At 33.6% G+C, this 16,626-nt stretch overlaps 1 protein-coding gene across 1 annotated transcript in view; it reads left to right on the top strand.

The window, feature by feature from the left end:
* The window catches only part of TRDN (triadin), a 307,272-nt gene that overhangs the window by 61,522 nt on the left and 229,124 nt on the right, over nucleotides 1-16,626 (top strand). Inside the window, exons 8-9 of the mRNA XM_039223086.1 lie at nucleotides 2,693-2,863; nucleotides 9,372-9,431. Coding sequence (XP_039079017.1) covers nucleotides 2,693-2,863; nucleotides 9,372-9,431 — 231 coding nt within the window. The remainder of the gene's footprint in view (nucleotides 1-2,692; nucleotides 2,864-9,371; nucleotides 9,432-16,626) is intronic.

The following is a 16,626-nucleotide window of genomic DNA, read 5'->3' as shown; positions in this document are numbered from 1 at the left end:
AGACACACACAGAATCCCAGGCAGGCCCCAGGCTCGGAGCTGTCAGCACAAAGCCCAACATGGGTCTCAAACCCATGAACCTCAAGATCATGACCTGAGCTGAAATCAGACTCTTAACCGATTGAGCCACTTAGGCGCCCCCAGGTCTTACAGGGTTTTAAATGTTATACTGAGCTTTTTTTTCAGATAGGAATATTATTACCCTGCTAATCCTTAGAGCACCAGCAGCATGCTCTGAGCCCACACATAAGCTCTCTGGAAGGGTTTGTTAGGTGAGCACAGATGAATTGTATGAGGCTAAGGTGGTATTGGCATCTCAGGGGAACTTTCTATGAAGCCAGAAACTAATAAATATTTGGCGTGAGATTCTGGAATTATGTTGATTTACAGTCATTTACAGAGAGTTGATGCTTTCAGTCACAGAAATCTATGAATCTGCTGTAGGAAATCTATGAATCTGCTGTAGGAAAGAGCAGCAAAGGAGATTTAAAAATGGTTTAAAGAAAGTAGGAGAAAATCCTCAATTGAATATAGTTACAGAAGCCCAAAGACATTGGAAATTTGTAAAGTAATAGGGTGATTTTTGTGTAAGAGCTTTATGGCCAAGTAACTTTGGAAAACAGGGCACAGAATAATCCTCCCTCTTTGAAGATTCTCAATATATTTAAGCTTTGAGAAAGTTTATAGTTAAATAAACACTCTTTTGGGACTCCTGGGTATTTCAGTCGGTTAAGCATCTGACTCTTGATTTCAGCTCAGGTCATGATCTCATGGTTCATGGCCTCTGGACTCAAATAGAGCTTTACACAGAGAATGAGGAGCATGCTTGGGATTCTCTCCCTCCTCTCTCTCTGCCTGTTTGCTCTTTCTCTCTCAAAATAAATGAATAAATTTAAAAAAAAAACTGGTTTAACTCAGTGATTCCAAGTGTATTTGATCATAGGAATATCCCTGTACTTTTAACATAGTAGAATCATCTTCCTACAAAGTTTCTGAGGAACAGTGCTTTGGCAAGTTTGGCTCATTCAACTAAATGCAGGATCACAGATGATTTTGGTTTTTAAAGCATCGGGCATTATTATTTTTATTCTTCTTTATGGGACCTCACAATACTATCTTGCATTAGTCTCAATTTATTGCTTAGTGTACTAAAGCCAAGAAACTTGATTATAATTTTTCTCATCAGATTTTTCAACATGAGTGACAAGTAAGCCTATCCATTACATTGACAAATGACATGAGAGAGTCTACTTTGCAGTGGTCTTACTGCGGGGTCTACTGATTATGTGTGGTCCCATAGAATAAATGATGTCCAACATGTAGCATCTATATAAACAATTTCCCACAAATGTGTGCTATATTATTGCCTTGTGTAAAATAATTGAAAGATTCACAAACTGATCAGTTCACATTCCCAGTTCTTCCCCCCAAATACATAGAATATCAAATTAAGTATATGTGTGTGGAGAATATATATGCATATATGTTATAATTCACATAATAGCTTCTAAGTTATAGCCCTTTCTGTTCACTAGGATATAGCTGAGGGTTTTAAAAGTCATTAGAATTAGCATTTCTGACTTAAGATAAGCAGGAGCTAATATCTCAATATCTGCTCTCTTTCCATTTCTTTAAAATCAAGTCATTATAACCTAAAAATCCCTCAGTTATCCTTTAATGGCTTTTATTGTTTCATTTCTATTAGTCATTATCAGTGCAGTAATTTCACATTTACAGTCTTAATAGCTATTTTTAAAAAATACTATGTTCAGTTTCTTGAATGGCTTTTTTAAAGTTTATTTAGTTTATAGGGAGAGAAAGACAGCACACATGTGCATGCACACAAGTGGGGAAGGGACAAATAACGAGAGAGAGAGAGAGGGAAGGAGAAAGAAAGAGACAGAGAGACAGAGAGAATCCAAACAAGCTCTACACGGTCAGTGCAGAGCCCAAGGTGGTGCTGGAACTCGTGAAACATGAGATCATGACATCATCACCCCAAGTGGAAGTCAGGACTTTGACTGATTCATCCAAGCGTCCCTCTTGAATGACTTTTAAGATCTTCCAGTCTGGAACAAAATGATTAAATCCTTGTAAAAAAAAAAAAAAAAGATTATATCCTTGGCTCTTTGGTGTGAACATTGCCTTTTGCTGAACATGCCCCTCTGTACAAATCCTCTGTATTTCAAATGCTTCCTTGTTGATATGCTAAGCTCATGGCTACCTAAAAGGTACTGTTTTCGTGTACAAACTAAGAACGTGCCCAACTTGCAAGTGAGCCACATTTATTTTTTAAGTACATGTCACTTCATAGACGATATAAAAGTTAGACAGTAGTCACAAGTATGTATGTGAGGAATGCAATTTTCTTTTTTTTAAGTGTTTCATTTTATTTTATTTATTTTTGAGAGAGCGCAAGCGAGGGAGTGACAAGGAGAGAGGGACAGAGAATCTGAAGCGGAAAAGGACTTTTCGCTGACAACAGCCAGCCGGATGTGGGGCTTGAACTCACAAACCTCAGGATCATGACCTGAGCCAAAGTCGGTTGTTCAACCAACTGAGCAAACCAGGGATACTATTTTTCTATTGTTTTTCTTTTCTCTCTCTTTCTAAATTGTCCTTACCAATCAATAAAAGATGATTGGTTAATAAACAAACAAAAATAATCTAATTTATCTTTAACTCTGTACAGAAGAGAGGAAAACAAAGACTGAAGAGAAGATTAAAAAGGAAGTGAAAGGTGGGAAACAAGAGAAAGTGAAGCAAACAGCTGCAAAAGTCAAAGAAGTACAGAGACCATCACCTAAGCCCAAGGAGAAGGAGGGAAAAGAGACCGCAGCTGTGTCCAAGCATGAACAGAAAGGTAAACATTCAGAGGAAGTGGTCAGAGGTTCTAAGGGAATATTGGGCAAGAAGCAGATACAGTGAAATTAAAAACTCAAAAAGACTGCGATTAGACTTCAAATGGAAATAAACAGATGTGTATCAGTAAAAATTACCTGAAAGGAGATGCAATAATTGGGAATTAAATGTATTTACAGAAAGACTAAAATGTGTTTCATATCTAAAGATGCAGTGTGAGGTATTTGTAAAAGAAGATTTGAGTTAGTATCTGAAGTTATTTGAAGGTTGAGGATAAATGTTAATTTCTTGAGACATAGGATTTCTTCTAACAAGTGGAAACACAATTTTGTGTGGTCTACTCTTTGGAGAACAGCAGTCCAGGAAAAATGACAATTTTCTAGAGGTTTTTTAAGCAATATATGTTCAGATCTTCTAGAACAAGTATAAAAACTCTCCAACCATTCCTACTGCCTCTGCAAGAGCATACAATTTAAAATATACATTGAATTATTAATTTCAGTTAATTTAATAGACAGGACGTTATGGGAAAAAGAACTCTCAAGATCCTTTGCTAGCTTCCACTGACTAAATTTATGACTCTAGAAATCTCTGTATCTGACACCATGCTGCTCTTCAGCAAGAGTGATGTCAAACTTACAGCCCTACTTCACGGAAATAGAGCATTTAAATGGAAGTGGAATATAAGACTGAAAATTTTTGTGGAAAGGTGAGAATAAAAGTATGAGAATAAAAGGGTGGAGTTTTAAGAGGGCAACTGAGGGCTTGTCCCATGTCTCTGCCGCTTGTTGAGTCTCTTCTTCCTGAGTCCATTCCTGGTGCTATGCTGCTATACAGTCCTAACACTGCCCATAGAGAATGTGGGATTACTCAGTAAAGACTATTCCGATAAATGTTTTTAGGGGTGTTGCAAACTAATACTTTCCTTTACCCTGGTAGTTTTGTATAATCATATTTCAGAACTAAAATTAAGGAAGGATTTCTGTGAGATTTTCATTAAAAATTTTGAAAACTTTATTACTGAGTAAGCTATTTGGACAATAAAACTGAAAATAGTTTTTCACCATCGTAAAACATAAGATGAAATTTGCAATCTATATTTTTTTGGTTCCACAAATAAGTGAGACTTTGTAATCTGCTCTTGTATTTTGTCTTTGAATCCTATTTTCCCTTGAATTCACAAGTAATATAAATTTTTATTTATTTGACGAGCGATATATAGTTTTTGAAAATACATTTTATAAAGAAAAGAAGAAAAAATTCTTCTGTCTTTTTTTGTGTGATCCACAAATTTTGAAATAAATGAAAATTACCTAAATTTAAAATTTTGTGGATCACTAAAAAAGAAGAGTGGAATTAACACTTTGGCTCCCTAAGAACTTTCTTCAATTTTAAAAATGATTATATTGTCTTGAAAAAATTAAAAATATTGGTTATCACCTCTCTTAAAACTTTCTGTTATTACTGAAATATTTGGGTAGATAAAAAATATAGCAAGTAAAGAGAAAACATTTTTGAAAATATTTTATTTATTTCTGAGAGAGAGAGAGAGAGACAGCGTGAGCAGGGAAGGGTCAGAGAGAGAGAGGGAGATACAGAATCTGAAACAGGCTCTACGCACTGAGCTAGCTGTCAGCACAGAGCCCTACACAAGGCTCGAACCCACGAACTGTGAGATCATGACCTGAGCCGAAGTTGGAAGCTTAATCAACTGAGCCACCCAGGCTCCCCAAGAGAAAACATTTTGAATGCAACATTTTACTGTGATAGAAAATAAGAAAATTAATCTTCTGACTCACTGATCTATCTATTTAAAGTGATCATCAAGGTCCTAAAATACTTTGCATTTTAGATTGCCCTTTCAAAACAAAAATAATCTCATGACATCAGCTGAAACATGCCAACTATATTTTTATTTTTTGTCCATAAACACAATATGTAAAAATTCATGCCAGTTATAAATGGGAGTATCAAAATATTTATCTAACAACTAGGAACATGAATAAACTTTTTGATGTCCATTTTTAGTATCCTTGTATTTTTTGGGGGGCAGCATATTTTATTGATGAAGACACATCACTAGAACATTTTAAAATGATGTTTATTTTCAAGATCACATATATTGTATTTTATTCTTATCAGTAATCAGAATTATTAAGGATAATATTCCAATACCATTTTTATTTTCAATCTACTGTTTTCATTTTCACATAAAGAGCTATTTATCTATTAAAAGAACATTCAAATACCACTTAGAATCAGAAACAAAAGCACAAATGTGATTTTATCGGCTAAGTAACTGCATTTGTTAAAGCAAGGCTCCCCATTAATATAGCTACCATCAATTAAATAATTGTATCATTAGGTAAATAATCATAACTTTACTTCTAATAGCTGGTCAGACACATAAATATGTTATGTTTTTTAGATTTAACAAAGATTTAAGAACATTTATTCATAAAAAACCTTATCACATTATGGTTTCAACTAAATAGAATGAACAAAGATAAAGTGTTTTTAAAATAATCTATTTGTGAGGTGGCTTTGATTTTGAGACTCTTTTATTGATGATTTAGTAAATAGTTGAGTAAGTTCTCCTGTGGGGAAGGGATTATTTGCTTAGCATAAGTTAGTCTTAATGAATTTGAGTTCTTCTCAAACAAATTTCTAAATAGTTTTTTTCTTGTAAATAAATGTCTTTCACTGGAAACAGATTTATATATGAAACAGACACACTTATTGGCAATTTTTAAATTATATAGTAAACATGCAAATATGTTCATATTCAGTTACATTTAATATGATATATTTCCACTTACAGCACTGGAAATAAGATGGATAGTTATGTACCAACCTACCATACATACACACACCTTTATGTACCACATAATCTAGTTTCTATGGACCAAACTTAATCTGTTTAAAGACAGTAAGAAGGATGAGCATGATCAGGCTTTGCTTTTCTGACGGTCTGGGACAGAAGAGTGGAGAGGGAAAAAAATTCAAACCTCCCTACTGCTATGCTCATTTTTTCCTTTTCATTCTCCTTTTCATCCACCTCCTTCTTCTTCATCTTCTTTTTAACAACCATCTAAATATTTGTGGCAAGCAGAGATAGTATAACTAATGTGAATCTACCATAGAGCACCGGACCACACATACCCCTTGCTCATAAAAGAGTTTTTAAAAATTTCTTTTCTGTTGACATTCTGCATCAAGAATAAATTACCTCTCCACTGCCTCTTCATGGGGAACATGACAAGGCAGCAGCTGAGTGACATCCATCACTGTTTTTTGAGGAGGGGAGAAATGGTCAGCACATGTGATTCCAAGAAGGTGTTCATTTGAGAGAAAAAAATAGTAAGAAATGGTGACCACAAATAAAATTGTATGAATTATTATCACAAAACTATGAAAGTTATAATGATAGAACTGTCAATATTTTCTTTAGGAAAATTTTCCTATTCTAACATTTGAGTTGCATTTAGAGAAGGATTTCTATAAAATGAACCTTCAAAATTAGGAAGACTTGGTTTTGCCTCCTCCTTAGACAGGTAAAACAGACAGGCTGTGGACTGCCCAACATATACTTGCCTGGAATTCTGGCACATTGTTAAGGTCAACACTCAGGACAGACAGAAATGGGCATCATAATTTAAACTATTTGAAAATTCTTGATTTAACATATTGTAAAAATACCCTCTTCCTACTGATGCCATTAGAATGCAACATCACAACATCACTCAAGTAAAACAGAAACCTCTTAAGTGTTGTTACTCAAACAATTTTCTAGATTAAAAAAATAGATGTTTTGAATTAATAAAGGACTTTCCTTCTCAAATTGGAAACACCTAGGATTACTGGTGCATTAATTAAATGAAAGGCTTTTGGAGCAAGAAAATATAGGTATAATATATGTAAGCATTTTACTTTGGTAATAATTTAACATAGAGGCTAAATCGTTTCATGACAGTGTCAGCATTCAGTTAAAACAAAAAAACTCTGAAGCATGAAGATTTTAGTTAACTCAATAAACTATTCCACATGCTACATGTATAAATATGCCATCACAGCTTGGGGCAGAGAGTATTATTTCTTTTTGGGTGATTGTCTGTTGCGGACGAAGTGACACAAAGGACAAGACACACACAAAAGACAGACACAGGCACAACTCCGGCCGGAGGAACAATTCTACGCAAGCCCCTCTTGCGGTTTATTTTATACCCCGGTAACTGGATGCAAACTTAAATTTACAAAATACCTTCTTTCACAAAACAAGGGCAAGTAGCCAAACACATTCCAAGGACAAGGGGGAGTAAAGGGAGGAAGTGACCACAACATGTTTACTAAGAGGCCTGCTCACAATTCCAGCCTTCTCCTTATTTCTAAGGAGGGCATGTTCCCTCGTTTGCAAGCGGACCATGAAACTTGGATATTGTGTGCAGGCCTCCTGGCAGGGCATCCTGTTTGCAGGCATGCCTTGCCCAGGCAGGGAGCCCCGTGTGCAGGCACATCCCTGCGTCCCTAACCAGGCTTTCTTGTGGTCACTGTCAGGCTCCCACAATTGTCCAAGCCCTTCAAATTTTAAATAGTCCCTGCATTCTAAACTTTTCACATGCATATCTTTTCTGTCGCTGTTGCTGAAGGCTATAGTGCCAGTAGGAATCATTGTAAATGAAAAGAAAAATGGAGAGATTCTGTATCAGTGATTCTGGAAGATGGTATAATTAGATCTTTTGAGGAGTTTGTTAAAAATGAGTTTTTAGGGTTTAGCCCCATGGAATTGTAACACATTCCCCATCTTTTTGATATTTAAATTGCCCTTTGAGAACAACTTCTGAATTATAGGAAGGACAAATTCAAAAAGAATATAGTCACTTAAGGTACTGAAACAAAAGGGAAAGCTTGAAAATACAGGAAGTCCACCCATGCCCAACCTCAAATTTGCCATTTAAGGGAAATGTACTTTTTCATTGCTATATCTGACAGCCAAATTGCCCATTCTAGAATTTTGCTTAGGAAATAAGTTACGTCCAGAAAAAAGAAAATACTTTCTACATTAATCTTAATTATCTCCTGTACCATAAGGATATAGGTTCCCATGTCCTGGTATTAGAAACCCTGGATGTTCCTGCTAGTCTATCCAGGAAGAAATAATTTCCTGAACTTGACCTGGGAACTAGTCTCCCTCCAACATCTACCTCATCTATGGCAAAAGGTGCTGTAATTCAAGAGTCAATATACAGGCAAATTTTTGAAACTTTATGAGTTTTGATTTACTTGTATTTAGGTACTAATGAAAAGGATTATATTTTATATTTAATGTAATAACTACATTTATTTCTTTAAAGACCTGGCAGAATTTCAAAATAAAATGGATTACTCTAAAAATACTGTTCATACTTTAAAAGGAATAAGATTCACAAAAATCATTGTATGTGTATTTATTATAAAGTAACAAGTTTTATTATTTCACATGTTTAATACACATAATTTCAAGCACTTAAGGGTGTGCCATGTTATGTAAACTGAATAAACTCTCTTGGTCCTTAAGCTGCCTTTGGATTTGTTAGATTAATAAAATGCCTATTTAGAAACATTAAAATGTAAGTAAATCATCTTGAACAAGGTTAATTTCATAATATGCAAGCTTTAAAGAAGATATGGTAAAACTTCTGGAATTCATCAACTAAAATTTGGATTGGAATGACCTCAGCAGAATCTAATGTTATGTGGGAATTTAAAGTTCATTGCAATGTCTTTAATTTAGAGGGAAAAGAAAAAAAAATCTCTGAGATCATTTTTGATCAAGTTTGCCCCAAATGCTCAAATTCTTTTTTTTTTCTGAACTTTTTCTATAGACTATAGACTAGTCAGGATCATAAGATACCTTCAATGATGATTATTCAATTAATTAGCTGAGCAATGATATCATTTACTGTTGGAAGTCTGTTCTTTGCACATACTCTTATAATTGAGGAGCGTTTCCATGCAGAACCCCTAACACATTATAAAGGAGTTAGCCTTCCAGCTTGCCATTTTGAGATAATATTCTACAGCTCCATTTAGACAATTAGCAGAAGGGCTGAGAATGAATAATTGGTAAAATGTTCCAAGTTGGTAATAATTTCCTCTTCTAAAACTTCTGTTTCATTAATGGAAGTGTATATATGAATAATGAGAAAAACTGCTTTAATATGATGACTTTTGTAATGAATTTGATAAAAAATGTTTTGATTAAAAAAAGGCACTATATGATATTACCCACCTATTCTGTTTCAATTTTTTTAAAGCTATTCTTTTTGTTTGGAATAAATGGAACCTTATATTTATTATGCCATTTCTCCCTGTGTATTCATATGAGTGCAAATTATTCCTTCACAGAAGATATTGTAGTAACTAAAATAGAATTGTGCTATTTGGTTTGTTTTGTTAAACCATTTCTTCCTAGAAAGAAGAAAGGTGTTGATGACATTCTTTCATTGCTCTTTTTCTTTCTACTCTGTCAGATCAGTATGCATTCTGTCGATATATGATTGACATGTTTGTCCATGGGGATTTAAAACCAGGTATTCCAAACAATTTTTGTACTTGTCTGTTTTAATAGTCTTTGTTTCTAAGATTGTTGGCTTTTTTATGTACTAAACTGCATTTTCATTTTTAAAAATTACATAATGCATGTGTAGATTTAGTATAAAACCAGTGAAAAGTAGAAGTAATAACTGGCATTAGGGCCTTTAATTTTACTTTCTATTACTGCATGGCCTATTGCAAATGAAGTCAGGTGAAAGCTTAAAAAATGCTAATATCTTTATATACAAAAAGTGCTAATATCTTTAATAATATCTTGGAGTGAAGAGGTGAAACATCTTATTTTATTTCTGGTAAACTTATAAGACCTATGGCAATAAAAGTATCCTTTTTTAATACTGAAAAAAATTTTATTAAATCTGTCACAATTCAAATGTTTAATTTACTTCAAATTTTTATTTTCTCACTTGTGAAAGGGTTAGATACTCCAGAGAACTACTATTGATGAAGCTAGTCAACCTTGGAGTTATTAGTCAATACAATGAAAAGTATTTTTATTGAAAGGAAATTATCTATCACATCTCCTAACATTAATTGTTGTCCAGAGTGTAACAAGTGATTCTTTACTAATATCTTAATTAAGAATGAATAACTTGATTGGTTGTTCTAAGCTTTTTGCAGATTTAAGACTGATAGTACTATGTTATGTTTGGGAAAACAATTCTAGGAATATAGTCTTGTTAAGGAAAGAACTAATTTACATTAAGATAATTGGAACTGATTGTTTAAAGCAAACTATAATTTTGTTCTAAACTATTTTTATGGAAATTTCTCTAAAATGTATAATTACCTTCATGTGTATTTTGGCAAGTGGACATATCATATTTTAAACAAATATTAATACGTCTAGGTCCTAGAAAATTAGAAGATCATGAGAATTTTGAGTTTCAGCAAAATTTCGTTAATTCTAATAACTTATTCAAGTTAATTTCCTCCTCCTACTCTTCTTCATTTTTTTAATCTTCTTTCTCTTTGTTTACTTTCTTACTGAGTTAGAAAATGAAACGAGGGGGAAAACACTGAAAATATGACGATTCACTTGGATGATGATTCACTTACTTGGTAAAAATGATTAATATTAACATATGTGTATAATATCATAGTAAACTTAGATGGAAACATCAGGAAAGTAATTTATTATAGTAGAAAAAGAGGGCTTAGGTCATAAATATAGAAGTGATTCTTGCCCCATCCTTTTCTAGCCTTGGACCTTGAGTAAATCATTAAAATCCGCTTGATCTTCAGTATCTTTACATTTAAAATTGTGGTCACAGTCAGCAATAGAACTACTAGAAATTTATCCAAAGGATACAAGAGTGATGATTCTTGGGTCACATGTACCCCAGTGTTTATAGTACTACTTTCAACAATAGCCAAATTATGGAAAGAACCTAAATGTCCATCAACTGATGAATGAATGGATCAAGAAGATGTGGTTTATATATACAATGGACTACTACTTGACAATGAGAAAGAATGAAATCCTGCCATTTGCAGCAACGTGGATGGAACTGGAAGGCATTATGCTAAGTGAAATAAGTCAGTCAGAGAAAGACAGATATCATATGTTTTCATTCATATGTGGAACTTGAGAAACTTAATAGAAGACAATGGGGGAAGGGAAAGGGAAAAAAATCATTTCAAACAGAGAGGGAGGGAGGCAAACCATAAAAGACTCTTAAATACAAAGAACAGACTGAGGGTTGATTGGGGGCATGGGGGGAGAGAGGAAAATGGGTGATGGGCACTGAGGAGTGCACTTGTTGGGTTGAGCACTGGGTGTTGTATGTAAGTGATGAATCACAGGAATCTACCCCAAAACCAAGAGCACGTGTATATACTGTATGCTAGCCAACTTGACAATAAGTTATAATTAAAAAAGCAATAAATAAAAAATAAAAGTCAAAATAAAATAAAATAAAATTGGTGTCACAGTAAAACCTTGAAAAATTAGAGGCACCTGGGTGGCTCAGTGGACTTCAGCTCAGGTCATGATCTTACAAGCTGTGAGTTCGAAAGCCGCATGTCTGTGCTGACAGCTCAGGACCTGGAACCTGTTTCAAATTCTGTGTCTTTCCTTCTCTCTACCCTTCCCTGCCCATACTCTGTATCTCTCTCTCTCAAATATAAATAATCTCTAAAAAAATTTTTTTAAAAGCCTTGAAAATTTGTTGACAAAGCATCTAAGGAGATGCACAAAATACTGTTATAACTTTATTCCTTAAATCATTCCATTTAGTACAGGCTGTCTGAAAGAAACTTAACATTAACAACGCTCAGTCTATACACACAATTAAGTCAATTTTAGGTAACAGATTTGTTGCTTATTTTATTTAGCTGTGATGGTTTAAGAGAGTTAAATTCTACACATATTTTACTTTAAAAAGAGCAACTGTTTACTTACATGCAACATGAATCAATATTTCTAATGAGCATGAGTCTTCAAATTCTATTATTTGTGTCATCCAAGTTATTCATAGAGCTACTAATTGATCATAAAATACAATTTCTAAGAAAATCACAGGACAGAGAGAACCATATGCTGTCAAAGTCAATGAGGGATGCTAAGTGTTTAACAGTCACAAAGCTGATCATATCTTTTCAAAAATTGAATAACAGATCAAAGATCAGAAGGAACAGTGAAACCATGTCTACATGAGTTAAGGAGAATCCCACTATTAACCATACAGGGAGATGTCTTTTAAAGTCATATGTGAACATTTTTTAAATAGCCATGAGTTCGGATCTCTAGCACTGTAAAATATCCTAACTCATGTAAATAATTTCCAAGTGCTATAGGATTAGAATTTTATTAAAGTTTATTTATTTATTTTGAGAAAGAGAGAGAAAGAGAAAGGGGCAGAGAGAAGGAGAGAGAATCCTAAGCAGGCTCCATGCTGTCAGTACAGAGCCCAATGCAGGGCTCAAACTTACAAACTGCAATATCATACCTGAGCAGAGATCAAGAGTCAGACATTCAACCCAGAAGCCCAGGATTAGATTCTTTAATAGCATTTATTACCTTTCCTGATTTATTTCATCTACTTACATTCATGATTTTGAATATTCATTGCTATAATGTATAAGAAGTTAAAGAATATGTAGATCAATATTTCTGGAGAAATAGTGTTTTTCAGCATTTCATGGGGTGGAAAAGGAAGCTGGAGAAGGGAAACATGTATGGTATGCTTGTTGTTTCATGTAACAAGTCATGTAAAAGTTCATAAATGTCCAGAAGGAAAATTTATGATATTTTCTTTGTTGGTGAGATAACAACATATGATGAAGTGGGAAAGCACTAAATATGGTCTGCATTTTGAAAATTGAGGAATGAGAAACAAGATTTAATCTGAGCATATTAATTTAGAGGAAATGCAAGTGATAAGACTTCTATTCTGACTGACAATTAGAGAGTAAAACAATTCCTGCCAAGCTTATTGCTCTGCATGTATCCAGTATTTATAAAACATTTGTGCTTCCATCTGTTTCTGTTTGGGATTAGTAGAACACCTGTTATTGTTTAGCTAGAGTTCATTATTAATTATTGGTAATGAGTTTTTTAAACTATGATTTGATTTTTTTCCTTTTGGGATAAAATATTTCCCTTGTACAATGTTGCCACATCCTCAAAAGTAGCCCAAATCACAGCTGAGATTTGAAAAAACTTATTAATGAAATGTACCAACACCATGACATAGTCCCAAATTTTGCTTTTTTATCCCATTAAATAAAATACTTCTAACAAAGATACCATTAGCATTTTTTTAGCTCTAAAATGTACCTGAAAATGAACTGAATTGCTCTTTCTGAATCTCTGTAGTGAATATACACTATCTTATAGTCAGTTAAAATCCTCACCTCAGTTACAGGGACCATCTTAATAAAGCTAGCAAAAACTGTGAAGATCACATCATTTTGTTGTATCTAATTAAAATTCTCCTGTACTGACTCACTCTATATTCCATTGAAAAATTTAGAAAATTCTACTTAAACCTAGAAAGTGAGTATATGCTGCTGAGGCTGGTCCTGTGGGCAGTTGGAGTAGATGTATACATACAATGTATAATTTTCATACAATGTATAATTTTAGGGGTATTATGGATATGGAAGTGCTCCCTTCTCTAGAAATACTTTTTTCTGCTGCTCTGAAATTTTCTAACAACCATGCCATTAGATCTCTTGAATGTATAGATGGTCAGTGACACAAAACATGTTTTGGATAGTCCCTAACCTGACTTAAGGGAAAGAGGAGAGAAAAGGAAGAGGAGAGGAAGAGGGGGTGATGGCTAAGGGGGCTGTCTGGAAGCTGATAATTCATACTTTTTAGGGTTAAAGTAGCCCAGTTGCCATTTTTCTTATGAGGCAACTGTGAAAACTGGTCAAGGCAGACATTAGTAGCTACATTGAGACTCACTTTATGGTGGTGGTAGTGGTGTTTGTGTGTGTGTGTGTGTGTGTGCGTGTGGGTGGGTGTGTGTTTTGGTTTTGCTTTTAGAATTTGATAGTACTGATGATAAAGAGAAATGATTTTAGGTTTATTTCCCTTTATCATCCTTCCAGTAATTCCATTTTCAATACTTTGCTGCTAAGTACATTTTTCTTAGGTAATAGCCATACTGATAATTTTATTCATTTAGGTAGACTCTAAAAGAAACATTATGGGGCACCTAGTAATTTAGTCGGTTAGGTTCCTGACTTTTATTTCAGCTCAGGTCATGATCTCATGGCTCGTGAATTCAAGGCCCCCATCAGGCTCTGTTCTGAAAGCCCGAAGCCCTGTTTGGGATTCTCTCTTTCTCTGTTCCTCTTCCCACTGCTTGCTTATGTGAGAGCATGCACATGTGTGCTTTCTTTCAAAAATAAACTCAAAAAAATTGTGAGCAAATAAATTGTAAAAAATAAATAAAAAATAAAAGAACCATCATGATCTTGCCAGGCATTTTCATATTTCCTCTTCATCAACTTCCACCTGGGCCAAATGAATTGCATGTATTCCTGGAGGGTGAAGTCAACTGGGTTAAGCAAGAGACAAATTTCAATAAGGAAAAAAAACATTCACATGGCTCACTGACCTCTTTATATTTACTGTAGATAAGGAAATCAATTTAAATGTCCAGTACAAGAACTAGGCTTCATATGCATTTGCTTAGTCATTTTAACACTTTTTTTCAGCTTTTCATCTCTGTATGAAAAAAACATAATCATAAAGCCATTATGATTAAAGTTCAATACAAGTTAAAGTTTATCCCTTAGAAGTTATCTCACCATTAAAATTCCAGCTGCTATCTGAGTTTTAGTTGACCCAAGAATTTATGTCAAGGTAATTTATTCCCTTTTTTGTGTCATTACTCTCTTAAAATTGAAGGTATTCACCTAACAAAATCTTCTCTGACTATAATAAGGTGTTCTTTGGAAGCTTGTATTCCAATTCTATGGGTTTTTAGGTCCACAGCTAGAAAGAGCCTCAAGGAATAAGAGTACTCTCATTTTATTAACATCCTTTTCTTGAACTTCAGTTGTGCCTAACTGCATTTTTGGTTTGATCCTGCTGAGAAGAGGTCAAATGTAATTGCATTATAGCCACTGTTATTTAATGGTTTAATCTAATGTATTTCAGAGTTCAGTTGGCTATAATGGAGAAGAGTAAGTAAGATTCAGCCCTGCTTTACTTTTCTCCAAAAAATACTGCTCCATGAAAATATACTCACTTTAGTTCCAAACATCTCACTATTTGCACAAAATAAAAGCTTTGGGAGTTTTGATGCTAACTCAGTAAATATTTGTTGAATCCCCTCTGCAAGATGATAGCCCAGGAAAGAGATAAGACATGACATATATAACTTAATAACTAAGGTTAAGTTGATAAATATGCAATAGTGGTATAGAAAATGTAAATGCTCAATCTCAGTATACTAAGAATAATAGTTATCTTACAATTTGGACCTCTTAATGTTTTTTTAATATTTTAAATCATTTAGGAAATGGTTTACAGAAGTAAGAGTAAAAGGATTGTGAAAATTGTGATAAGAACTTAAACATAGCAAAGCTAAAAGTTTATTTCATCAATTTTCTGAATTTGAAGATGTATATACTCCAGATTAGAAATATCTTCAGAAAGGAACAAACTGCCCATCAATATCATGAATAAGTCTGCAATATATACATTAATTGATACTAATTCCAGATTTCAAACACATCTGTAATAGGTTCTAGTATAATATTACTTCTTGTTCTTTTGGAATTTGCATCAACAAAATGCAACAACTTTTTGAAATCTTTAAGGCTCACAATTTCATTGAAAAGACAAAGTCATCTCCATTCCATAACTGCAAGACATTTTTATTTTTAGGTTTATAAACATTATTTAGAATGATACATCCAATGAGTTTTTTTATTTATACATTATCAATTTCATTCTGATACCTGTCTTAACCTTTTTTGACATTTGTGCACTTAAAAACTATAAATTTTGGCACACAGATTTTATAAAAAATGGAAAAGTATTATAATATACCCTTATAACAAAACGAGATAGTTTAGGTTCTTGCCACAAAATATTGCATGATGAAGTCTTACTGGTTGAAGGACTAATTAGATGAGAATATCCTATTTCATTTTTGTCCTTTGAAATGAATTGTTCACTCATTGATTCTTGAATTTGAGAAAATTCATAGTCATCTGAAAATCCATGGTCTGAGATTTCATTTGAACAATAAATTTCAATTTCACCCTAATCATTAAAGTTTAGCATACTGTTACCTCTCTGTTTTGCATTTGTCTTTTGATTCATCTAATAACCTAAATATCTTCCTTTGTCTATTTTCTTCTTTTTGCAATTATGGATGAAACATAGAACTTCTAAATTCTAAAATGTGTTCAGTAAAACTAGAAATAAATCATAAGGATGTTTCCAGACTTCTTTTATATGTTCTTGAATGGCAATGCAACACTTTAGTCAAAACAGTAAGAAAATTGAATGATGATGAAGATGATGACTTATTTTGCAGTTTCATCATCCTTCCAGGCAACTCCATCATTATTCTATTTTCTTATCATATTGCTCATTTTTAGCATTGTTGGGAATAATTTATAGTCATAACGAAGTAATTCCTGAGTTCATGAAATAGAAATGAGAGAGAGAGGCAAAATAAGATCATAGAGATTCCATCATGT

This window comes from Hyaena hyaena, unplaced genomic scaffold (genome assembly GCF_003009895.1).
Source record: "Hyaena hyaena isolate Hyena2069 unplaced genomic scaffold, ASM300989v1 scaffold_1262, whole genome shotgun sequence".
Taxonomy (NCBI): Eukaryota; Metazoa; Chordata; class Mammalia; order Carnivora; family Hyaenidae; genus Hyaena; species Hyaena hyaena.
Note: the sequence above shows the minus strand (reverse complement) of the source record. Positions and strands in the feature narration are given on the sequence as shown.